The sequence below is a fragment of the Mus musculus genome, chromosome 11 (genome assembly GCF_000001635.26).
Source record: "Mus musculus strain C57BL/6J chromosome 11, GRCm38.p6 C57BL/6J".
Lineage (NCBI taxonomy): Eukaryota > Metazoa > Chordata > Mammalia > Rodentia > Muridae > Mus > Mus musculus.
This window is the reverse complement of record NC_000077.6, coordinates 46,606,274-46,630,879: the sequence shown is the minus strand read 5'-3', so window position 1 is coordinate 46,630,879 and position 24,606 is coordinate 46,606,274. Positions and strand designations below refer to the sequence as shown.

The window sequence follows — 24,606 nt, the reverse complement described above, 5'->3', positions numbered from 1 at the left end:
ACTTGTAAGATAAGGGTTATTTTGAAATAAGCTATCCAAGACAGGAAGTAGACTAGGGATGTTGATATAGACCGAGGCTAAAATTGCACCTTGAGACTGGAAGATCTGAGGGAGCTTTTCAATTCATGAGAGAGAAGTGTTCTAAGAAAGGAACCAGCCATGGGATAAGTATCTGGACCAGGAGAATATGGGAAATCTTAGAAGCAGACAGGAAGCCCGTGTGGCTGAAATAGTGAAAACAAGTACAGTGTGTGTGTGTGTGTGTGTGTGTGTGTGTGTGTGTGTACAAATTTATAATCCCAGCTGTGTCTGTAGCTGTTTTAGAGCACTTGCCTGGTATACATGAAGCCTTAGATCCTTATGCAGAAACCCAGGAAACAGAACACACCTGTGATCCCAATAGGAGTGCAGGAAGAGAGATCAGAAGTTCATGATCGTCTTTGATACAAAGGAATGATAGACCAACCTGCATTACATCATGAGACACCCTCTCCTAACAAAACAAAAATCACAGCACATAGCACCAAAATGAAAAGTAAAATGATTATCCTAAGTCCATTCAGTAAAGCCTACTATTATTAAATCTCCCCAAGCCATCATGTCTCTCCTGGCAAATGGGTGTGAGGGCAGCTTCCAGTCACTCAGAAGGTGATCATCCAGGCGTTTTACCTGAAACAGGTTTATGACATTGTCCTCAGCATCTTTAAGAAGACTATATGTGGTTGGTTGGTTGGTTGGTTGGTTGGTTGATTTACTTATTTGGTTTGTAGGAGTAAAGACACTGTCAAATTTCACAACTGTTCTGGAAATGCTTTCTTGAACAACATTTTACCCTCTAGTTGAAAGATGGGAAAGTAGTCATATCCAGTTTCCTATTTTATACAACTCCCACACTTCGGGAGCCTCCTTGGACAATTTATTAACAACTGAATGCTGAACCCAGGTATGGAGAAGCTTGGCTTCAGCCCTTGAAAGATCTCCTCTCACCAAGCAGCTTTGGCCAGCCTAGAACTCTCTGCATAGCCATGCCGCCATACAATGCAGATCCACCTTCTCTTGCCTCCCCATTACTGGCACTAAAGGAGTGCACCACCATAGCTTGCACTCCCTAAACTTTGGAAACAGAGTCTATGAGCTAGATTTATTTTTTTCAACTCCCCCATTCTTATGGGCTCCTAGTAAACATTGGTTAGAACGATGTTAGTTAATGCCTTCCAGGAAGTATAACAAGAGACAGATGTCCCTTCTGCCCTTATTCCAGGAATTCCTGGTCTCTCCAGTTCATTCTGCTTTCTGGAATGCAGTTTATTTTCCTATAAATCTAGAGGGCTGGTCCAGGTGTTGAAGTCCCCCAGGCTTACAGTCACATCTAAAGTAAGGATCTTTGGTGCAGATGGAAAACAGCCCAGGGCACACTAGTGATGCTCTCACAGGCGCTCCTGTAATGTTTATTCCAGTGAGCAGATGCTATCTAGTGGGTGGGTTGGAGAACTGGAGACTCAGTTTTTACAAAGAACAGGTGAGAGTGTGGCCAGGAGATAAGGATGAAATTACAAGAGAGACTTGTCTTCATCCATAAATAGCTCTGAAGAGTTCATGGGCAGCAGATGACCAGAAGGAGAGACTAGCAAGAAGTCACTTTCCCCTAAGTACAGGTAAGTGGGGATGTCTACTGCCTTATGCTGAAGAGAAAGAGTCAGGATAGTGTTCCTTGGAGTGTCTGTACCATGTGGAATTACGTGAGAAGTGATGTGGGGTTGAACGTGGGACATTAAACAGTGGTGCTTGAGCCCTGAAACATTAGAGTAACTTAACCATCCAGTAGGGTTCTGTGGATTCTTGCAAAGTGAATCTATGTTTGAATAGAATAATGGGTTTTCATAGACGACTATGTGATGATATTTTGCCAGTGCAAGTACATGGACAGCTTTTAGAACTGGGATTTTTTTTTTTTTCTATGACTAGGAAGTCGTTTAGCTGATTAACTATCAAGGAAAATTTTTTTTGTTGTTGTTTTGTTTTGTTTTTCGAGACAGGCTTTCTCTGTGCAGCCCTGGCTGTCCTGGAACTCACTTTGTAGAGCAGGCTGGCCTCGAACTCGGAAATCCACCTGCCTCTGTCTCCCAAGTGCTATGATTAAAGTCGTGCGCCACCTCGCCGGACTGATTTTTTTTTTTTTTTTTTTTTTTTTGTGGATCTGACTAAACGTATGAAGCTCAGGATGAAGTGACTTCACCCACTGTCTTAGTCAGGGTTTCTATTCCTGCACAAACATCACAACCAAGAAGCAAGTTGGGGAGGAAAGGGATTTTTTGGCTTACACTTCCATACTGCTGTTTATCACCAAGGAAGTCAGGACTGGAACTCAAGTAGGTCAGGGAGCAGGAGCTGATACAGAGGCTATGGAGGGATGTTCTTTACTGGCTTGCTTCCCCTGGCTTGCTCAGCCTGCTCTCTTATAGAACCAAGACTGCCAGCCCAGAAATGGTCCCACCCACAAGGGGCCTTTCCCCCTTGATCACTAATTGAGAAAATGCCTTACAGTTGTATCTCATGGAGGCATGTCCTCAACTGAAGCTCCTTTCTCTGTGATAACTCCAGCTGTGTCAAGTTGACACAAAACTAGCCAGTACACCCACTGAGCCATCTTTCTGGTCCTTGATTAGCATCTTCCTTCATTGAGGAAGCCATCCACCCACAGCTTCTGCAGACACCCCTGAACCCCACTCATGTCTAAGCTGACACCCTTTACTTCCATTCCTCAGCAAAAATCCTCTTCCTTTCTGTCAAAAGAAAAAAAATCATCCAAGAGTTGAGGCAGAGGGATGGAGAAATCAATACCTTGTTTCAATAATCTTCAAATCATGCAAATACACACATTGTTTATACTTTCTGTTTATTCTTCGAGCTGAGACTTATTTTGTACCCCAGACTGGCCTGGATCACATTGGAATCTCCTTCTCTTAGTCTACTGACTGCTAATATGGTCCACACACATCACTCTGTCTTATATTTTCATTTGATTTTGACATGTCTTCAGGTGTCTCAGTCTGACCTCCACATTACAAGTGACTAAAGATTACGTTGATCCTCTGACCCTCCACTACCAAAGTTCTTGAATTTCATACAGGCAGACACCACTGTTCCTGGTTGTTCTGATGTGGAAGACTGAACTAGAAATTCATACCCACGAGACAAACTGTCTAGCATCTCATACACCCAGTTCCCATACTGATAGTTTTATCATTTAGAAAGGAAAGGGGAAAGAAAACTTAGCATCTTAACAAGTATTTTCCGTCCGTCTTGAGAAATGGAGGCATGGCTTTAGGGGTTAAAGGTCAGTTTTGAGACAGGAATGTATCTCATAATAACATACTCAAACCCCAGATATCTCCTCCAACCCTGTGGTGGGAGAGGCTCTTCCCTCCTCCGCTGATAGCCCCTCCCCTCATGCACAGCTCAGGCCTGAGTACCTAACTCATCCCCTGCAGACCCCCAGCCTACAGGAAGTCCTTGTGCTCTGCCTTCTGAGCCCACAGACTGAGAGTCTTGATTCCTTCCACCACTTTGCTCTCTGTTGTCTCTTCCACAGTGAACTCCTGCAAAGACTCTAAGGTGCCCTTGCTTGTCAGCCTAGCAGTCACAGCAGTCCTCAGAGGGCACCAGCTCCTGGGACCCCCACACCCCAGCAGTGGCTCTCTGTGTCCTTGGGGAGAGGAAAGTCCCCACAAAGTGGCTCCTGAGCCCTGTCCCTGCTGTATCCCCTGTTCTTCTTCATGGCTGTTCCTCACTGTCCCAGCTGCCCTGCCCTCTCCCCTGTCACAGGCACTCTCCTGCATCTGAACCTTTGCCCTCTCTCTCTTCTCCCCTCACAGCTTTCTGGTTGGCTAACCCTCTTCAGCCTTGCTCAGATCCCTTCTGTGTGACAGTGTTAGAAGACATTTCAGCCTGACAGTGCAGGGTAAGCTGCCCCCTGCCCTCCAGCACGGCCCTGAAGCTCCCTGGCCTTGCTGGATGCTTTCTTTGTAGTTTATCAGCACTGTTCATGTGTTCATCCATGCGGGAAACAGTGAATTCTATATTTTTGTTTTTTAAACAAATATTATTTTCTATATATTTTCTATGTATGTGTTGCATGCAATAGTCTAGATATAAACCAGATTTTCTTATGGCCTCATAACTAGCTACATCTTTAACCATTGATAGAGGCTGGAGTCATAAACTCATGTTTTCTGTTAAAAACAGTAAACAAATATATAAAATGAGTAAAGTTGTAGTCTTATGTTACTATTTTCTATTTTAAGCTGGACACCTTGGAATTTTTATAAATCTATGCTACTAAAATTATTATACGCATATCATTTAAAAGATTTATGTTTATTATTTTTAATTTTATGTATCTGTATGTGTGTTTATGTATATATATATGTTTGTGGTGATGTGAGCACAGCTGTCTAAGCAATGTCTGATGCTTGTGTATCTCAGGTGTTAGTGGCTATGAGCCTCTCAACCAGGGTGCTGGGAACCTCTCCCAGTTTTCAAGTTTTCTGTAAGAGCAGTTGGCACTCTTGACCAATGGTCTGTTGTAGCAGCCGAATGTTATTGCTCTAGTGAGAGTGCCCCCCCCCCTTTTTTGAGACTGGCTGTCCTGGAACTCACTCTGTAGACCAGGCTGGTCTCGAACTCAGAAACCCGCCTGCCTCTGCCTCCCGAGTGCTGGGATTAAAGGCATGCGCCACCATGCCTGGCGAGAGTAGTACTTCTGGATCCTCCCCCAGCCTTGCTCTATGAGTGCTGACAGTGGAACTAAGTTAAAACCTTCAAAACCCTTGTCTTTGACGTCTGTGGGACAATGTGCATAGGTCCAGTGGTTCACATTTTCCTCAGTCAATGTTTCTAATATTGAACTTGACTGAGACTTTGGGACTAGCCACTGTGGCTACTGAGCGGAAAGAGCCTGCAGTCAACCACAGGGCAAGTATGGCCATGAGACGGATGCTCCTTGCTTAGCATTCTACCAGGGGAACAGACTCTTCTCCCTGACTTCAATTTTTCTGCTTACTGTCTTCCTTGTGTTGAGACCAGAATGAGACTGAAGGCTATGTGTGGGAAGGAGCAGGAAAGAGGAGTGTTTTGGAAGACAGGAGGCCCCAGCAGAGCAGCCTATGTGATTCAGACAGTCAGGATGAGACCTTCTCAGACACAGTGTGGTGAGGGCCACAGCCAACCAGAGTGTCTCCTCATTGTCCTGCAGGTCACCATCATGATGTCCCTTCAAGTCCTCATTTCAGGCCTCCTACTCCTTCTCCCAGGTAAGTGAGAGGTGGTGGGGGATGCCCGGGAGGATGGGGGTTCAGACAAATACATTCCCTGGGGGCAGAGTACAGGTTATATAGTGAGCAAAGAACCAGGATGAAGATGTAGCCACAAAGATATTTGTTAAGCTCCATGAATTTCAAAATGCATGGCTCAAATATAAGACCCACAAGACTGTCACATGGATGTAATATTTAAGTAAGGGTGAGTACATGTGTGTGCATGTAATCGGCAATGCATGAGGGCTACAGGAGGGCTGCAGAAACTGGCCCATATTCCATTGGAAAAGCCTTCATTTTCAATTGTTTAATTAAAATACTAATTGAAAATATTTTATGATATAGTTTCAAACAGTTAATTGCATATTAATCTTTTCAGACAAGGTCCAAGGTAGCTTTGGTTGTCCAAATATAGGACAGACAACTGCAAATGACCTTGCTACACCTCAACAGCTAAGATCTAGGTAGGAGCCCCTACATCTCATACAGATTCTAGATATTACAATCTAATCTCTAGCAAGTGGAACTGTGGAAGTCATTAATTCTTAACATACATTTGTATAATTTTATTATGATAGTATGTATTATATTCGTGAACGTAAAAAAATGTATTTAGTAAAATTAGAGCGATGAGTGTTCCAGGGAGAAGTACAAACCCATTACACACTTATTTCATACAACAAAAACCGTGCTTTCTCAGACCCGTCCCAAACACACAGGCCAGACCCAGGCTAGGCAAGAATGTAGTGACCGCCCAGTGACTCTCACAGTTCACTGTTCTGTGTTGTTTGCTTGTTTCTTTCTTCCTGTGCTGGGATCCAACCCAGGGGCTGGTGTGGTCCAGATGAGCATGGCATCCTTGAGCTGCATCTTCAGCCCTCAGAGTCCCCTCATGTGGAAGCACCTGGTAATAGGGAATTCGGTCCATCCTCTCAACAGATACACCAAAAAGTTGTTATGCTAGCTTTAAAATAGGCATGATTTAATCCTTGATTTAATATTCTGATTTTGTGGTCTCACATGATGAATCTTGTTCAGTTTCTGTAATGTTATCAACACATACAAAGGAATCCTTTTTCAGGTTTTGGTTTTGGTTTCTCTTTGTTTAGGATAAGCTTTGAGGACTGATCACAAAAGCTCACCCCTTCTGGGTTATTTTTATAAAACCCATTCTGAGCTTGGCCTGGTAGTACACACCTTTAGGGAGATAGAGGTAGGCAGATCTCCATGAATTCAGGCAGCCAGCTCTATATAGAGTGTTCTAAATACTGAGGTCAGTCAAGGCTACACAGTTAGAGCTTGTCTCAAAACCAAAACAAAACCAAAAAAAACAAAAAAACAAAAAACCCCAAAACAAAACAAGAAAAAACAAAAAACAAACAACTAATCAACAAACAAACAAAAAAATGAAAACCATATGAACAAACAAAAGTCAATCTGAAAATTGACATTGAAGTTAGCAAAGTTCTGCCTTTACACCATCAATGCTGAAAGACAGACAGACACACACACACACAGAGACAGACAGACAGACAGACAGACACACACACACACACACACACACACATACACACACATCCTGGGCTCTGCTCTTTTTATAGAGAGAAGGATGAAGAGTGAAAGATTTCTTTTAAATAGCATTGAGGGGAGGGATAGGAGTGGTTTGACACGTGGTCTCATAAGGCCAGGTTGGTCTTCACTTCACTGGTCTCCTGCCTTCACCTTCGAAGGTCATCTTTTGCAGGAAGCAGAATTTTTAAATTTTTAAAATATTTGAGAGTCAGTAGAGATGCTTGTAGTCCCTTTTCTTTGGAGTCGGAAGCCAGAGGATAGTAAGAGAGCCTGCACTACAGAGCAAGGCCCTGTCTTCAAACCAACCTACAAGTCAGAGATAATGGTGCATACCTTTAATCCTAGCAGGCAGAATTGGATGGATCTCTATGAGTTACAGGCTAGCCTAAAATGAAGTTGTCCACCAGACATTGGGACGAAAGACAGATGTGTGGACTTTGCAGGGTCAATTTAATGCCTGTTAGGGTAGAAGTGTGAGACTTTTACATCTCTTTCCCTTGAATTGTTGGCTCTAACTCTAGGGGTAGATGCCTTTGGAATTGGTAAGGTTCTGGGGGATTTTGGGAACTTTTGCTGATTAGCTATATTTGGCTCAAGCAAGGATGTCGGGGCAGCTTCTACAGCTCCTGATTGGCTGCCCGTGAGGGTGGTTCAGGCTAGGTGGTGGGACAACTTCCTGATTGGTTGCTGGTAAGGGGTGGGTTTCCCTGGAATTCACTTGTTTTGGACTTTTCCAGTTGTGGGAAACAGAAACTTAGGCCTAGTCTCCCAAACTGTCAGTTTGTGGCCAGTCATGGAGTCAGCCTGGCTCTGGCTAAATCTGTCCTCTCAAAGGAATTGAATCATGAGGATGTGATTTCTTTTGGTGATGTTTCCTAACGTCCTTTACTAAGAGTTAACAGTGACAATAGGAACCAATACTAACTTGTCCCTATTTTTTTTTTTTTAATTCTAAACATCACTGTGTAATTGTTCCGTCTTGGCAGTTGTTACTTGTGTTTTTTATTTATCTATTTTATTTTGAGGATGAATATCACTGTGCGGTACAGATGGCCTTGCTCTCTACTCAAGTAGATCAGGGTGCCTGGAAACTCTCTAATCCAACTGCCCCTGTCCTTTTTTTTTCTTTTTTTTTTTCTGCCTTTTTTTTCTTTTTTTTTTATTAGATATTTTCTTTATATACATTTCAAATGCTATCCCGAAAGTTCCCTATACCCTCCCCCCGCCCTGCTCCCTTACCCACCCACTCCTGCTTCTTGGCCCTGGTATTCCCCTGTACTGGGGAATATAAAGTTTGCAATACCAAGGGGCCTCTCTTCCCAGTGATGGCCGACTAGGCCATCTTCTGCTACATATGCAGCTAGAGATATGAGCTCTGGGGATACTGATTACTTCATATTGTTGTTCCACCTATAGGGTTGCAGACCCCTTCAGCTTCTTGGGTGCTTTCTCTAGCTTCTCCATTGGGAGCCCTGTGTTCCGTCTTATAGATGACTGTGAGCATCCACTTCTGTATTTGCCAGGCACTGGCATAGCCTCATACGAGACAGCTTTAACAGGGTCCCTTCAGCAAAATCTTTCTGGCATATACAATAGTGTCTGGGTTTGGTGGCTGATTATGGGATGGATCCCCGGGTGGGGTAGTCTCTGAATGGTCCATCCTTTCGTCTTAGTTCCAAACTTTGTCTCTGTAACTCCTTTATGGGTATTTTGTTCCCTATTCTAAGGAGGAATAAAATATCCACCCATTGGTCTTCCCTCTTCTTGATTTTCTTGTGTTTTGCAAATTGTATCTTGGGTGTTCTATGTTTCTGGGCTAATATCCACTTATCAGTGGGTGCATATCTAATTCTTGGACAAATGGATGTATCTGGAGGATATCATCCTTAGAGAGTTAACCTGTCTTTTGACTAATGGGAACAAAGCCCGTGTCACTGTGCACAGCGGCTTGGAATCATTAATAGTGAGTTGTTATCAAGCTTAGAAATTCTTTCACTCGTCAGTGTTTAAAAGTCCTCTATTTGGCTCCTCACTGGGCCCACAAGAGATGCTATCTGATCCCTAACAACCACTTTGTATAATTTCTCATGACTTAAGCACTCTGAGCTGACTCTTCTGCTGTCCCGGGACCTTCATCAGCTCCAATGCACTTTCCCATCTACCTGGGAGAAAAAATGTCACAGAGCAAGCAAAGAGGAGCTCCTGAGATGGTTGTTTTCTTTCTGCTTGTTGTTCCCATTTTGACCTCTTGATTAGGGTTTTCAGTTTTCTTGGTTTTCAGTTGTTTGGGGGGAGGGTTGTTGTTGTTGTTTGCATGATTGCTTCTTTCTCCACTAAATTTTTACTGTTCAGGGAGGGTTTGAATTGCTTTCATGCCTCTGTCCATACATTATATTGGACTAGCAATCTAATCGTTTGAATCTAATTGTGTGAATAGTTTGTACCTAGTGGTATGAATAGATTTACTGCACCTCAGCCACACCCATTGCCTGCTGTGTTGCCCTCACTATCTTTCACACTGAGTGACAGGAGTGCTTGCCCCTCAACACCTAGTTGTTGGTTCCTGAACCCAATAGACCCATTACTTAGGTGTCCCTTTAAGGGAAAGGGGAGTGAGGGCCAGCAAGATGGCTCAGTGGGAACAGGTGCCCATGACTGAGCTAGATTACCTGAGTTCAATTCTTGCAAGCTGGTTGCTAGAAGGTGAGAATCAGCTCTCTCAAGTTGACCTCTGACCTCAACACTTTGCCCATGGAAAATTATGCGCACATACAAACAAAGGAGGGAAGGGGAGAAGAAAGAGAGCAAGAAATGAAAATAAGTGAGTAAATACAACTTTTATAAATCTTAGAAGTGGGTTGAGCCCTACCTCCATTAGCTTCCTGCATGTAACAGGTGAACACATTTTTCACATCACATCCATTAAGGAGAAGAGTGTTCAGAGCAGTTGGTCCGAGTTCCTGGGTTTTCTTTTGTAGTTGGCAGAGTCAGGAGTGACTGCTGCTGCTTCCGGGGAACCGTGACAGCCGGCAGAGCAGTGTGTGCTCCAGCTGGAGCCCTCACTCACTGTTTCTTCCAGGCACCGTTTCCTGTTACTTCCTGTCTAGGATCTCTGTGCACTCTCAGACCATCAGTACAGTATTTGGATTCATACAGCACTTCTGATTTTCCTGATTTGTGAGTTACAGGTTGAACCTGCATTGCCCAGTAGCAAATATGCAGTACTTCAAGCTATAAAATCTCTTGGGCATTGCCTTGATAAAAACACCTAGAAAACTGAGTTCCATAAAGTATTTATATGCAGAATTATCAGTGGTTTATAAATGTACATGTAAGCTATGAATATGAACTGTATGCATATGAAAGCTACATCTATCCATATTTAGACTTGAGTACCATCTGTAAGCCATGTATAAATTTTTTTTAAATTCCGAAATACCCAAATTCTGAAACTCCTTGTACCAAAATATTTGCATAAGCGATATTCACTATGTTTCTCTTATATTGGAAAAAAAAGCATAGAAGACTGTGTCTACTCTCTATCCAAAAGTACCAATTATTTGTGTTGGACTTTGCATAGGGACTTTCATGGGGCAACTAGGCTAATTAGCCTTCAGCTATGATACAGTGCTGTGTGCTTTCAAGAAGAAATCAATATGAAAGCAAGGGAAAGCTGAGCAAGAAGAAAGAGTCTTTTGCTACACCTGCTCCATAGCACAGCAATGAGAGGCTGTGCCTGCTCCATAGCACAGCAGTGAGGGGCTGCGCCCAGGCAGAGGCTCCTCTCCTGAGCTTCTGTTCTTTGTCAGTGACCAACAAGGACATGGCAGGGAGGGTGAGAATAGACAGGCTCACCCATAGGAGGCAGCTGCACTGACAACATGGAGATGAGAACTGAGCCCAGGTTCCTATGGAAACACTTTATAAATGGCAGGAGTCAGATCCTCAGATGTCTCTAAGCATCTGTGATATAGAGAAGGTATGGGGGCTGGGAGAGATTTTGTACCTTTCACTGGTAAATGACTGACTTCACCCACAAATTACAGGCTCAGCATATTCAATGCAGCCAGTCCTGGGAGGACACAGCATACAGCACTGCATCATAGCTGAAGGCTAACTAACCTAGTCATCCCATGAAAGTTCCCATGCAAAGCCCAACACAAAGAATTAGTACTTTTGGATAGAGAGTAGACACAGTCTTCTATGGCTTTTTTTCCCCAGTATAAGAGAAACATGGTGAATAGCACTTCTCCAACACCTGCACACATGCCTACTCACAAACAAGGTGAAACCTATGTGTTCCAGGGCTCAGAGTCCTTCTCGTGAGATGCTATAAGACACACAGGACAACAAGGCAGTCTTTTTTGTTTTGTTTTGGTTTGGTTTTTTGTTTTTTGTTTTTTGTTTTTTGAGACAGGGTTTCTCTGTGTAGCCCTGGCTGTCCTGGAGCTCACTTTGTAGACCAGGCTGGCCTCGAACTCAGAAATTGGCCTGCCTCTGCCTCCCAAGTGCTGGGATTAAAGGCGTGTGCCACCACCGCCCAGGCAAGGCAGTCTTAAAAGTACAATCTAGGTGAACAGGTTAACTTGGATCCAAACAATAGCTTCATAATTCCTGTGATTCCCCAACCTTTTTATGTGCAATCTCTGCTGGGCAAGAGCTTAAGATGGAAGACACCCATCTCTATCAGACTCCCAGGAGATTCACTACTAGCCAGACTTAGGTAGATCGTTGATCTAGGATAGGTGATGAGGATGGTAGGGATCTAGGTTAGTGGGGCATAACTTTCTGATGAAAAACTTAGGAGTGGCTGGGGGCGAGGGTCAGGTAAGAGCATTCTGGATGCTTTACATCTATTCTGAAATCATGCCATCCAGCTGAGACCTAAGTAGAGTGAGCACTGAGCAGTATACTACATACTTTCTGATGCAGTATTCAACTCTCAGACAACTCTTACTGATATAGCTGTGATCTGCCCCTGTTGAATCATGACAGGACATGACACAGAGTCAGAAAGTTCATAGTGGAATTTATGAAGACAGAAAGTGTCTGACTCTGTCCCTGTTCACTTGAATTGGGAGCTGTTTCTTCTAATTCTAGGGACAGGCCTCCTGTCTTGGGCAAAGATGTTTGGTCTACACTCAAATACTCACTGAAGAAGACTTCAGTCTCCATTTTTAGGGGCAGTTAATGCTTTCCAAAGTTTTGCTTCAAGAAACTTAGAATATTTGTATAGACAGAAAATGTAAAAGTTTTTTTTTTCTGATACTATATACATTGAGTTTATAGTCTTTAGTGATTTGCAATGTGCACACGTGGACTGGAGATATGGCTCCATACCCAAAAGCAAGTACTGTCCTTAAGGAGACCCTGGGTTGGCTCCAGACACCCACATTGAGCAGCCTGTAATTCCACTTTCAGGGGACATATTGTCTCTGGTCTCCATAAGCATCTGCAATTAAATGCAGAAACCCATACACAGGTGACATTTACATATGAACACAATTTAACATAAAAATTATGCATATCCTTTGCCGACACCATAATGTTTGTATTCCAAATGCTGAAACATATGAATTTACACTTAATAGCAATTGATAGATTGTTAGAAATGGGGGAAAGCTTGACATGCAAAGACAAGATTAGGTTCAAATCTTCTACATCCAGAAGTGAAGAGGTAGCTGTTAGAGGGAGACTTAAAGCCTCCAAAACCCATCCATCAGTGGAGTAGGACTGGATTTTGAGGGACAAAAGGATCATGGTGTTTTGTTGTTGTTGTTGTTGTTGTTGTTGTTGTTCTTAGAGCAATCTGATAGTAGGTATTGGTTTCCTTGTCTCTCATTGGCCTGTGGGAATATCAACCAGGATGACTCTGAAGGACTGGGCTACAACCTGAGTTTGCAGAGGGCTCTAGGTTACAACTCTGATTTTAGAGAAAAACACAAAACAAAAAACAAACAAACAAACAAACAAACCAAAATCAAAACCAAACAATTTGTTCCAGGTGGCTAACACACACTATAAACAATGAGGCTATCTCAGGGTTGACAGAACCTTTCTTTTTTCTTTTTTAAAGACTTATTTATTATTATATGTAAGTACACTGTAGCTGTCTTCAGACACCCCAGAAGAGGGGGTCAGATCTCATTACAGATGGTTGTGAGCCACCATGTGGTTGCTGGGATTTGAACTCAGGACCTTTGGAAGAGCAGTCAGTGCTCTTAACCTCTGAGCCATCTCTCCAGCCCTGACAGAACCTTTCAATACTTAGTCTTTGATGCTTAAGAGGATGGGGTTCATGGGCTGAGTTTAGAGAAAATGGATAAGTTACCAACTTAATTGAAAACTGAGATTTAGAAATGACAATGGCATTTTATGTCATTTCTAAATGGCATAAGCTGCTGGGGGGCTACTAGTTGAATTTTGTTTTGTTGAGACAGGATCTCAACTTGTCTGGCTGGAAACTCATTTTGCAGACCATACTTGCCTTGAAGTCATAGAGATCTTTTTGCCTCTGCCCCTAGTGGTAAAAAGCATTTGCTACCATGCCTGTCAGTGTTAAATTAAAATTTTTATCATATTTCATAACTGAGTCACTTACTCTTATTTCTGGAAGGTTTGACTTAGAGGCCTAAGTCGCAAACAGAACCTAGACTACAGATGTTACCTAAACCTAGTCACTCATTGCCTTTGCCTCCTTGGAAGGGCTCACATAGCGTAAAATATAAACACAGGAATGTGGGAACTGAGGAGGGCCAAGTTCTCCAAATTTATCCATGCTGGGTAATGAGATTTACAAGTAGTTGGGATTTCCATAGACCTGTAGTATTTCCATGTACTGTATGGGCACTTTGCATGTGCATTGCCAGCAGAAATGTCTGTCATTTGTAGAATTAGACATGTATAACCACCTGATGAGTGCCTTTTCAAGAATAAAATGAAACTGAGCGTCTCCCAGTAAGGATGTAAACATCTGTTTATTGTTGTTACCCAAAAGAATGAGAATTATGTGCATATAGATTTTAGAAAACACACAATATATAATCTGTTCCAAAAATAGATGTCTCATAAACACCCTGATTTATGCATGGAGTTCTCTGACTCTCCTGCCACACCACATCCTGAGCCTCACATCATAGGAGACACATTGGCTTTTGGACCATATTACAGGTGATTTCTAAAGTAATACTGATCCAAGTCAAGGAACATAAATGTTAGGTGAGAATACACACAAGCTATGTTGGATGTTGTGGTAGTTCCGTTCCTTCTGAGTGGAGTCATTTTGACTTTTCAATGTGTGTGTGGCCTTCCTGCATTTACCATCCTCAGCTCACGTAGGACCTTAAATTGTTCCACAAAGAAGTTCTCTGGTTCACCCAAATATGTAGCTGAGCGTGGCATGTACATGTATTTCTTTCCCCAGGGAGGTGGGAAAAAGCAGGGAGAGAGGAAGAGAGGAAGGGACAGACAGACAGATGGACAGACAGACAGACAGACAGACAGAAACAGAGACACAAACAGAGAGACAGAGAAGACACAGAGAGAGACAAAGAGAGAGGGAGGAGAGAGAAGAAGGAGAGGGAGAGGGAGAGAGAGAAGTTCAACTTCTTAGAGAAATTTAGTAAAATGTTAAGAATTTAGTGTGATGCTCGGATGCTATAGTATTTGATTATGTTATTAACTTTGAACTCTCAATAGAAGCTGGTATGAATATATATATATATATATATAATCTCTGTACTGAAAATACGACCTGTTGAAAATAACAATTAATTTCCATTCTTGTTTAGCAGTTTGGAGCACCACTGTGACATTTTCACATGACCCTTGGAATAATCACACTGTAAGCACAATCCTTTGTGTGTTAATAGTGAGATTCACATGTCTGTCTTCTTGCAATCACTTTGCCTTTAGACACTTTGTCAAATTAGTTCACAGACTTTTGTCTCAAAAAAAGGAAGAAATAGAGATGTAAAAGTAACTTTTATTCGCCTTATGTAATTGTCGCCTTGGAGGCTTACTTCTGAATAACCTCGCCCTTCCTAGCTCTTTCTCACCTCTGCCTGGCTGGTTTAACTCAGCTATTCAGACTCAAAATCCTCTCCAGGCTTACTACATAACTCTGGCAATCTGTTCTAATCTTCTAGCTCCTCCTTCTCATTCTCTGGCTTGGTCTGTTTTCAGCCATGTCTAGAATCTTCTCTGTACAACTAGTCTCTGTAAAACTGTCCCTGTAAAAATTGCCTGGGAACTCCATGAACTGAACTGTCATGAATTCCACTCCCTGCATCACCTCTCAACTCACTGACTCAACCAAACTGGCTGACTAGAACCAGAGATGTGCATGCCTCTGCCTCCTGAGAGCTGGGGCTAAAGGCGAGTACAAGCCTGCCTGCACCTAAGCTTTTCTTTACCTACACCTTGCTCTACACCAGGCTAGGCTTCAACTCAGAGATCTGTCTCTATCTCTTGGTATTAAAAGCATGTCTATGCTCCAGCCGGATCACACAGACCTAGAAGGTGTTTGGATATGATCCCATTCCACATGGCTAGACTAAAACTCTGCTACATAGAAGAAAAAAATAGTCAAGCATGGTTGTTTATGCCTTCATTTTAGGACTGAGGCAGCTTAAACAAGAGATACCAAGTTTGAGGATAGCCTGGACTACCAGGGCATCTTGGTTTACATAGTGAGACTCTGTCTCAAAAAAAAAAAAAAAAACAAAACACCCATTAAATATATGATAATAAATTCACTAAAAAGAAAAGATTGAATCTAAAAAGGATGTTAGGAAGTTCATTTTGATGTGCAGGCTTGTTAGTTGTACCCAATAAATGATACTTTATAAAACAACTGAGGAGGTAAAGACACAGAGATCAATTTATTTTATACGGTTAAAATTTAGGTTTAAAAAAGAATGAGCTAACCAAAAGAGAATAAATTAACATATCATATTTGTGTATCTAATTGAAATATCAAAAAACCATCATGCCACTGTGAAAGTACTGTTAACTGAGCAGACTTGTGCAGGACTTAGCACAGTCCTGCATGACACAGTTGAACCTGAGCACAGTTAACTGCACACAGCTGTCTTTACCAGCAAGAAGAACTAACTTAGAATTAAATACAAAATAAGGAGTAGAAAAATCTGGACTCTGCAGCTGTCAGGCTGTCTCTAGGTGCAGAGAAAACAGTACATGGAGAACTGGGCACAGAGACAGTCCTTTGTGTGCTGGTGTTTTTTGATTTCTTTGTTTTTGAGACAGGGGCTCCTGGAGACCAGGCTGGCCTTGAATTCCCTACAGAGCTGAGAAGGATAAGGAACTCATGACCCTCCTGGCTTTATTCCTCCCGGGACCACGGATGTGCACAGCCATGCTTAGCACCAGCAGCCTGCTTCTTGAAGCTGCAGATGAGCTTCCCAGACTCCATCTCCTGGGAAGGTTGAAAAGATGTGTGAAGATGAATGAGAAAGGCTAGCTACCACTGCGCCTTACAACCAGGAAATGCTATAAAGTAAATATTCAGTGGGTAGAGCACTCAGCAGTGCAGGCAGGAGGCTCAGAAGTTCATCACACTGGCTACATAGTGAGTGGTAGGCCTACCTAGAATACATGAGACCCTGTCTCAAAACTTACAAACATTATTTTATATTCACAACAGTATTTGTCAGAAGTATCTGGGAGTAACTTACCTCTTGTCCTACTGAACATGCCGATTGTAGCCATAAGACAGAGCACACAGAATTGAGCTAACATGTCTTTGGTCTCACTAACTAAGCAGAGAAGCTGGGGCTGTGATCCAACAATGAGGCTCATACATGGGCAAAGTCCTGATCTCAATTGAACCCATCTCTCACTTGTCTGCTTAGGGCTAGAGTAGATCAGTGCTGAGCTATGACAGGGCCTAATGTGATGCCCAGTCTGTCTCATGGTTATTCCAGAACATGGTAATCCCTGGTCACCTGCTCCAGGGCATTTGGATGGATTTTGCATTTCTGTCTGATCACATGGTGTTAATCAGACTGCATCCATAAGCAACTTTCCGGAGTGGTTTTATGTAGATCTTGCCTCATGGCTGGAGGACCAGGGCATTGGTTCCAGCCATCAGGGGGCAGATGCATGTGCATCTTTGAGTTAGAGACCAACCTGATCTACATGTAGAGTTTTAAGCTAGCTGTGGCTATAGTGAGATGTAAGGCACAGTCTCAGGGTAAGAGAAAAAGAGAATCCAGAATTGCATTTTATAGGACAAGTAGGATCTAGGAGTCTATGAAGAAAGATCAGACTCAGCTAAGCAAACTCTGGTGACATCAGAGGATCAAATTAGAAAGCAGCCATTGCTTTTCTCAATAGAATAATAACCTACTGCAGATATATTAATGCAGATATAGTCACTTAAGATAAGCAACCTTGTTGTCACCTCAAGTCACATAGAAAAACATTTTAATCCTCTTCCTAGACACTTTGAAGTTGTATTGTCTAGAATTTCACAGCTTAGTACTAATTCAACTTGTTTGATTTCTACTTGCATGCTCTTTTTTTGTTGTTGTTTTTAAACACATGATCTCTCTACATAGCTCTGGCTGCCAGAAACACCATGTAGACCAGATTCTCTTGGAACTCTCAGATATTCTGCCTCTGCCTCTGCCTCTGCCTCTGCCTCTGCCTCTGCCTCTGCCTCTGCCTCTGCCTCTGCCTCTGCCTCTGCCTCTGCCTCTGCCTCTGCCTCTGCCTCTGCCTCTGCCTCTGCCTCTGCCTCTGCCTCTGCCTCTGCCTCTGCCTCTGCCTCTGCCTCTGCCTCTGCCTCTCAAATAGTGGAAACCAAGGAGTGCATGACCACATACTTGCATATTCTGTACTAGTCACTGGCAATAGAAGGAAAAGTCTAGGTTGAGGTATGGGATGTGTTTTCTGCCCATTTCAATTGGTGCCTCTCCAATTACTGATATTTCTGTAGGAAGTGATCCCAACACAACCCTCCCTGAAGATCTCCACTAAGGACCTCTATATTGGAATCTCTGTGTCTGCTGCATTGCTGATCCTCCTTGCAAGTGCCCTGACTATCATAAGTGAGTGACTTTATCAACGTTCCCAATGGCAAGAATGAGTCTGGGTCTCCATGACATAAACAAGCACAAAATCCAAGGAATTTTGGCAGAGCAAATTGTTTAACTTCTATAGCAGAGTGCAAAGTCAGTTTAAATGCACCGAGCCAGCATGCCCAGTGGGGCTCCTGCTGGGCCTTTAACTCTAAAGCAGAGGGGTCCCTTGCTTCTGTCTGAGAGCTCAGAGCTTGGCCTCACATTCTTAGGAGACCGCTGATCTAAAGCAGTGCAGTGGCCATGGCGTCTGAGCTTGGGTTTTGACTATGGGAAAGTGATGACTCCACAGCTATTCTTGCCCAATGGTGTCTTTCCACATCTCTTTCAAGATACCACTTCTGCTGTCTTATGTAGCATTTGAGAGAAGACAGTGTGTTTCATGTGTATTTCCCAGATCAAGGAACTAGAGCAGGGATTCTCAAACACTCTGATTGTCTCATGTGATTCCGCATGCCATGGGGTTTACATGTTATATGACTTCTCTGTGTTCCTGAATCCATGATACATATTGGAGACCCTTCTGGATCCCAAGGGATGTTTTAGGTCCTTCTAAGCCCTGATATTACTTCTAAAACACAGAGCATGCCCAGTGACCACTGTTACAGTATCTCATAAAGATTCCTGTTTCACACAACTGTAAAGCATAAACACTGGTGGTTCTTTTCCTAAATACCACTGTTTGTTTCTCTCCTTGAAACAGGGTCTCATATATCCTAGGGTGGCGCTGAACTTATGAAACAGAGGCCAACATGGGACATCTAAGCACATCTACGTTGTGGTCTCAGAGCATACATTTTATATTTCAGTAATTGGACATCTCAAGAAAAAATTAAAATCATATTTTCTGTGAAAAAAAATGAATGTGGGACTAGAAAGATGGTTCAGCACTTAGGAGCATGTATTGATCTTACTGAGTACCACTCCAGCTCCTGGGTGGGTGTCTCCCAACTGACTCTAGCCATATCCCCCTGGATGCCTACAGATTGGACTCTAGTGCACAGGTACTCATGCACACACACACACACACACACACACACAGAGAGAGAGAGAGAGAGAGAGAGAGACAGAGACAGAGACAGAGACAGAGAGAATCTTTAAAGAAAAAGGAATTAAATGCTATAGTACAAGAATTTGTTGTCCAAGATTGTGATCTGGAACAAAAGAGACCATGGTAAGACCCATGGTATGTTCTATCTTAGCCTTGGGATGTGGTTTTGTCCCCTAAAGCAGGGATGAATGTTCTGGAACAGATTTAATAGAGGAGGCACATAAGACGCTGGATGGGAAACTACATGGCTAACACTGAAACAGAGGTTGTTGTGGGTGGCAGTCAAGCCTGCATGGCCCTTTCCTACAGGGCTTGTGGGAGTACACACGGTGTTTCTGTGTATGTAGCCCATTCTCTGGGTAAGAATGGGAGCCATCAACCTTCTGAGATGCCTCACATGAGATCATTCCTCTCCTGTTTCACATGACTGGGCAGAAATTTAAAAATGAGAATATGCCTGTCATATTTTAGGATGTTTCTCTTTAACATTTAGAACTTGCTTGTTCATAATGGCTATTTAAGCTGGCCCTGGTAGTAAGAACCTATTATCCCAGGATTCAGTCTGCTGAGACAGAAGGATCATATTTCATTGCTATTTTAGACTACAAAAGTAAGATAATATATAAATGAGGGGGATAGAAATGGCATAAAATGTGCCAAGCGTGGTGGTGCAGGCCTTTAATCCCAGCACTTGGGAGGTAGAAGCAGGCGAATTTCTAAGTTTGAGGCCAGCATGGGCTACAGAGTGAGTTCCAGGACAGCCAGGGCTACACAGAGAAACCCTTTCTCAAAAAAAAAAAATTGCATAAAATACTACAAATATGCTCCTTTGCTTAGTCCAAAGGTTTTATTCTCCTCAGAGAAAGGGTGGTTAGTGGGAGTTTCAATGTCTTTGACAGGAAGGGGAGGGTGAAGAGTAGGTGGTGGCACACATCTCCTGAGTTACACTATGGAAGGAGTCAATACCTGAACTGCTACCTTAGTGACACTTTTAATAGGGTCATGATGGATGGGACCATTAGGAGACCCTTGTGTCTCACATCACTTGGAGAGTCCATTTTCCACAAGCCAATTTAAAAACCTAGATTTCTTCACTTATTTTCCAGAGAAAGATTATTTACCAATGCCACTCTTGGGTGTTAGGAATGCTATGTTGGTAAATGCAGGAAGCCATGAATACAGAGACGATACTTGGTTACAGATACATGGATACTACAGGGCCCATGGTTACCAGAGAATGATTGGTTCAGTTAAAAACAGACGCAATGCCCCTGATTAGAAGAAAATATCATGAACGTTTTTTGATGACATGTTTAATTTTTCTTTCAACTCCTCCCAACTCTCCCCACCCCATTTTAGAGTGCAGACACAGAAAAAAGAAGACTCTAGAAAGGTAAGCTCTCCCGGGTTGTATCAGTTGCTTTAGGAACATGCAGTCTTTAAGATTTCCCCTGGTTTCTTTCTTTTTGTTCCTTGTGTCCTTCTCTTTCTCCCTCACCCCTTCCTTCTCCCCATTCTTTTTTTATTTACTTATTTTTAGTCAAATTGTTTTTTATATTATATATTCTGGTCATGTTTCTTCCTGTCTACCCGCTCCTCTCAGATTGCACTGCCTCCCTCCCCACCAAACAATATTTTCTCTCTTTCCTTCAATGAGGAGGGGAAAAAAGAAAAAGAAAACCTACAAAAAAAATACTAAGATGAGTTCAAAATAATCACCCGAAGACAGATTTGTGTCAATTGTCACATTGCACCATTTGAGCTTTCTGACCCTATGTTGTTTCCATCCCTGTACACATGACACTGACCCAAGCACAGAAAAGCTTTGTCCCCACTTCTTTGTAATCCTCAGCACAGGTGCTCTTGTGGCTGAATGGAGATGCTCATTTTGGTTCTACATTTCAGTGGTAGAGAGGGCCAGTATACAGATGGCAAAATCCACAATGTCCAAAGCCCACCCATGAGTTTAAGTTAGTCTGTTTCCTTCTTTGATTTGCTCCTCTGTGAGCTCTAGAAGCTCAAATCCCAGTCTACCATGACTATTTGCAATAAATGTTCCACTCACAGCAGATGGGAAAGGCTAGAACCCAGACCCCAGCAGTTCTCAAACCATTGACTTTCCCTGTGGGGCCTGATGTCTTGTGCACGTGCTGTATGCAAGTGTGTGTCATGCATGTTGTCTTTGTAGTTGTTTCCAAGACAACCAGCTCCCTGTGGAAAGGAAATGCTTATTGTTTCACCAATTTTCCCACACTATATTAATATTAGAGTATGCAGATTTCAAAACCATTTTTTTCTTTAGCAGGAATTTATTAATTATTGTGTTGGGAACTAGTTTTAGCGGTAGTTGCGGTGGTGTGGTTTTGTGTGTAAAGTCCATGGCACCTGAGAAGGTCAGAGAACACTTTGTGGGGCTGGGTCTCTCCGGCCTGTCTCTGGTTACCAGGGATGTAGCATGGGTCACCTCCTCACCTTAGGACCACAGTGCTAAGCTGAAATACAGGAGCCACCCAGTTCTTAGTCCTGTTCCAGAATGGACATCCTGATTAGAATCCTCCACTAGGTGTTATATATCTGCCTTTTAAACTTGCCACTCTTGTTTCCATTACATGAGTAGATGGATAGATGCTAATATGAACTTCGTTTTTAATTTTAATGTTATTTTTTTTTAGTTTGTCTGATGTTTATTAAGCAAACTTTTCTATGATTTAATACCACATTTCTGTGTGGGACTGTTCATTCACTGTTACAGTTTTGTTGTGAGTGGGGATTCTGCAGCCCCAAATTCACTCAAGCTGAATCATGAATGAAAAGAATCTGCTCAGATCTGAAAAGTGACCTTCATGTTCCTTTCTTAACAACTCTCTCTTCAGCTCGGTTGTCTTCCATGGATTTCAGAATGAAGTTTTTCAAAGTGCAGAGCAACCCGAAGCTGTAGACACTGTCGACATTATCAAAGTTCCAGTTGCCATTTGAGGGGCCATCATCCTAAGACTGCAGAAGAAAGAATGTCACCTGACCATGCTGTTATATTTTCTCTGTGTCAGTTCATAGCGTGTTCCAATTTGCCAGCAGCAGTGGAGAGGGCGTCCCTCTCGCTGTTCATAGGCCTAGTCATTGTTCATATAGGACTCATTCCTACCACACACTGGGGAGCATTCTCTCAAACAGGAACAGCTTAGAATCTCCTGTGTGCTTTAGATGCCCCAAGTTGTGTCTATGAGACAAAATCATTGGTAATGCAGAAAAGGGACTTCAACTTAGTTATGAAACCCATAAAGAAGAGAGGGATACGATTTAAAAATTAAAATATGTAAATAATTAAATAAATAAATGCACGGGGGAGGAATAAATAAATGCAAGTGGGGAGGGCAAGACTTAATTTTGAAGTACTTCATTATCATGCTTCCTTTCTTTTATTGTAACTTATAACATTATTTTCATCACCTTCCCCAAAGGGGCTTAAGTCATGGGAACTACGGGTTTAATTTGTCTGGTAGATAAACAGAAAGGAGTCTAGAGGCGTCTATGTTTTCTAATGGCTCCTGAAATATGACACAGTGTACTATGGTTGATCTTAGGATAAGAATGTGTGTTTTCTGTCAGGAGAGGCTACCATGGTGAGTATGGACCAGGCAGACACCTGGGAAGAGGATAATGGGGCACAGGCTTGAGTTCATTAGAGCTATTTTCACTACACTTCTGCCTTGATGCTCGGTGTTCCTAGACTCACTCCCCGAGCTCTGAGTTAGGAGCTAGAAGGAGACAAAGCAGAAATGGAAGGGAAGATGAGCGAGGGGGCCTCAGGGTCTCAGCCTTAGAGAAGTCCTGTTGCAGGTGGGACAATGTTTGGGGCTACCACTGGTTTCATGTAGAGTTCTAAGTTTCTAATTGTCTACAGGCCATGTTTATATTTAAATGTATTTCAGAAAACAAAATATTTTTTTATAGTGAATCAGTTTGAAACAATCAGCAAACTATCTGGTTTTGCTAAGAATTAACAAAGGCTGCTGTATTGATATCCGCATTGCCTTTTTGATTGATTAGAATTCCTGCTTTTCAAAGGAGTATTAACTTTTACATGAGATTTCTTCCTCCTGAGTGCTGGTGCCCCTGGTTGTCCTCCTGTCTCCATATGTCCTCAATGGCAAATGTACACACACACACACACACACAGAGGCATGCATGCACATAAGTACACAAATATCTAAACTTAATGAGATTTAAACAGTAAATACTAAAGTAGAAGAAGGTAGAAATGACCGATAAGAAGACACTGATTTATTAATGTATTTTATGTATTTAGTTATTTACTTAAAGAATCAGTTGTAATGTCCATTTGCCAAACACAGCTTCACTTGTTACCTGCAACAGAATAGTCTGAAGGAATAGCTGAAGCAATGGGCCGTTGCCCTTGACAACCTTGACAAACTGCTGACTGGCATATGTTTCTGTAAAATTTTGCTTACTTGCCCCATATTTCTTATTTTGTAATTATACTTTAAATGCCTATTTTCTAATGAGAAAGAGAAAGGGGGTAGATTTGCATGAGAGGTTCTGGGGAGATTCTGAGAGGAGTTGGGGACAGAGAAACAGAAATAGATTGTATGGAAAAGACTATTTTCAGTAAAAGAAAAGCAGAAACAAAACATGAGACTACCAAGTGGAGCCATCCTGGAAGCCTAATGGGAGCCATGCTGGCTGTGGGTCACCAGTGCTAGCTCCTGTCTTCCCCTTTCAGTGGTGTTGAGTTCTTATCTGAGCAAGATTCCTACAACAGTAAGACATGGATAACTGGCTATCTTTTTAAAATGAAAAGATGGTCACATGATATTTGGTAAAACCTGTGGCTTTTCAAAATTATTTTCAAAGCATGGGGCATTTTTGTGAAACAGGTTTGTATAATCACTGTTGGATGGAGGAGGAGACAGAGACCTAGAAAACAACAGACCTGCCCTGACCCAAGTCCCCAGGCCAAATGCTAACACATGGTACCTTTCCCTCACCCCAGTGTGACCTAAAAGGTTTGCTTGGCAAGGCAATGTGGTACACACTTTTAATCCTAGCCTCTCTCATGCAATGTCAACAGTCTACCCTAAGCTACATCCCTAGCCCATGTGCTATAAATCTTATAACAAAAGAATATATACAGATAGACTTTCCACAACAAACTTGCACAACCCAGAGGTTCACAGTCCTGCCTGTACCTGGCAGAGATTAGTGTTAAAGGAGAAAATTCAGACAGTGACTTCAGAGATGATAATGGTCCTGTTTTGAGGGTGGGACCTGAGCACTTGTTAACGTGATACTCTCCAGGTGATGCTAATGATCAGTCAGGGTCTTGAACCTCTGGTCTAAGCCATTCTTCCCCTTCTGTAGACTGTATCCTTGAGTTTGAAAACATGTGGAAGCTACACCACTGGCCTTCAGACATTAGGGCTTTTAATTCCCTTCCCACCCCAAGGGCTGCAGCTAGGGAAGTCAGATGTGAGAATCCTCTGGTTCTATAGTATCATGACCCACAAGGATCCTGATGGACACCTATGACATCGAAAAGTCTATTCAC

The 24,606-nt window shown here is 42.5% G+C and overlaps 1 protein-coding gene across 3 annotated transcripts; it reads left to right on the top strand.

Annotated features, from left to right (window-relative positions):
• The first annotated feature begins 1,605 nt into the window (after nucleotides 1–1,605).
• Nucleotides 1,606–23,870, top strand: Dppa1 (developmental pluripotency associated 1). 3 transcript variants are annotated; one of them, NM_178247.3, is made up of 7 exons: nucleotides 1,606–1,655; nucleotides 3,876–3,961; nucleotides 5,255–5,312; nucleotides 14,678–14,730; nucleotides 17,848–17,959; nucleotides 20,400–20,433; nucleotides 21,914–23,870. In NM_178247.3, the coding sequence occupies exons 3-7, from the start codon at nucleotides 5,264–5,266 to the stop codon at nucleotides 22,014–22,016; spliced, it is 351 nt and encodes a 116-aa protein (NP_839978.1). In that variant the 5' UTR covers nucleotides 1,606–1,655; nucleotides 3,876–3,961; nucleotides 5,255–5,263; the 3' UTR covers nucleotides 22,017–23,870. The 3 variants fall into 3 exon arrangements, with proteins under 3 accessions (NP_839978.1, XP_017170109.1, NP_001156830.1); XM_017314620.2 differs by having other exon boundaries at nucleotides 14,681–14,730; nucleotides 21,914–22,422; NM_001163358.1 differs by lacking the exon at nucleotides 3,876–3,961.
• Nucleotides 23,871–24,606: the final 736 nt, after the last annotated feature.

Coding starts and splice junctions, on each gene's coding strand:
- Dppa1 (NM_001163358.1), top strand. CDS start 5,264: ATGATGTCCCTTCAAGTCCTCATTTCAGGCCTCCTACTCCTTCTCCCA. Junction 14,731..17,847: donor ACCCTTGGAATAATCACACT/GTAAGCACAATC, acceptor ATATTTCTGTAG/GAAGTGATCCCAACACAACC. Junction 17,960..20,399: donor AAGTGCCCTGACTATCATAA/GTGAGTGACTTT, acceptor ACCCCATTTTAG/AGTGCAGACACAGAAAAAAG.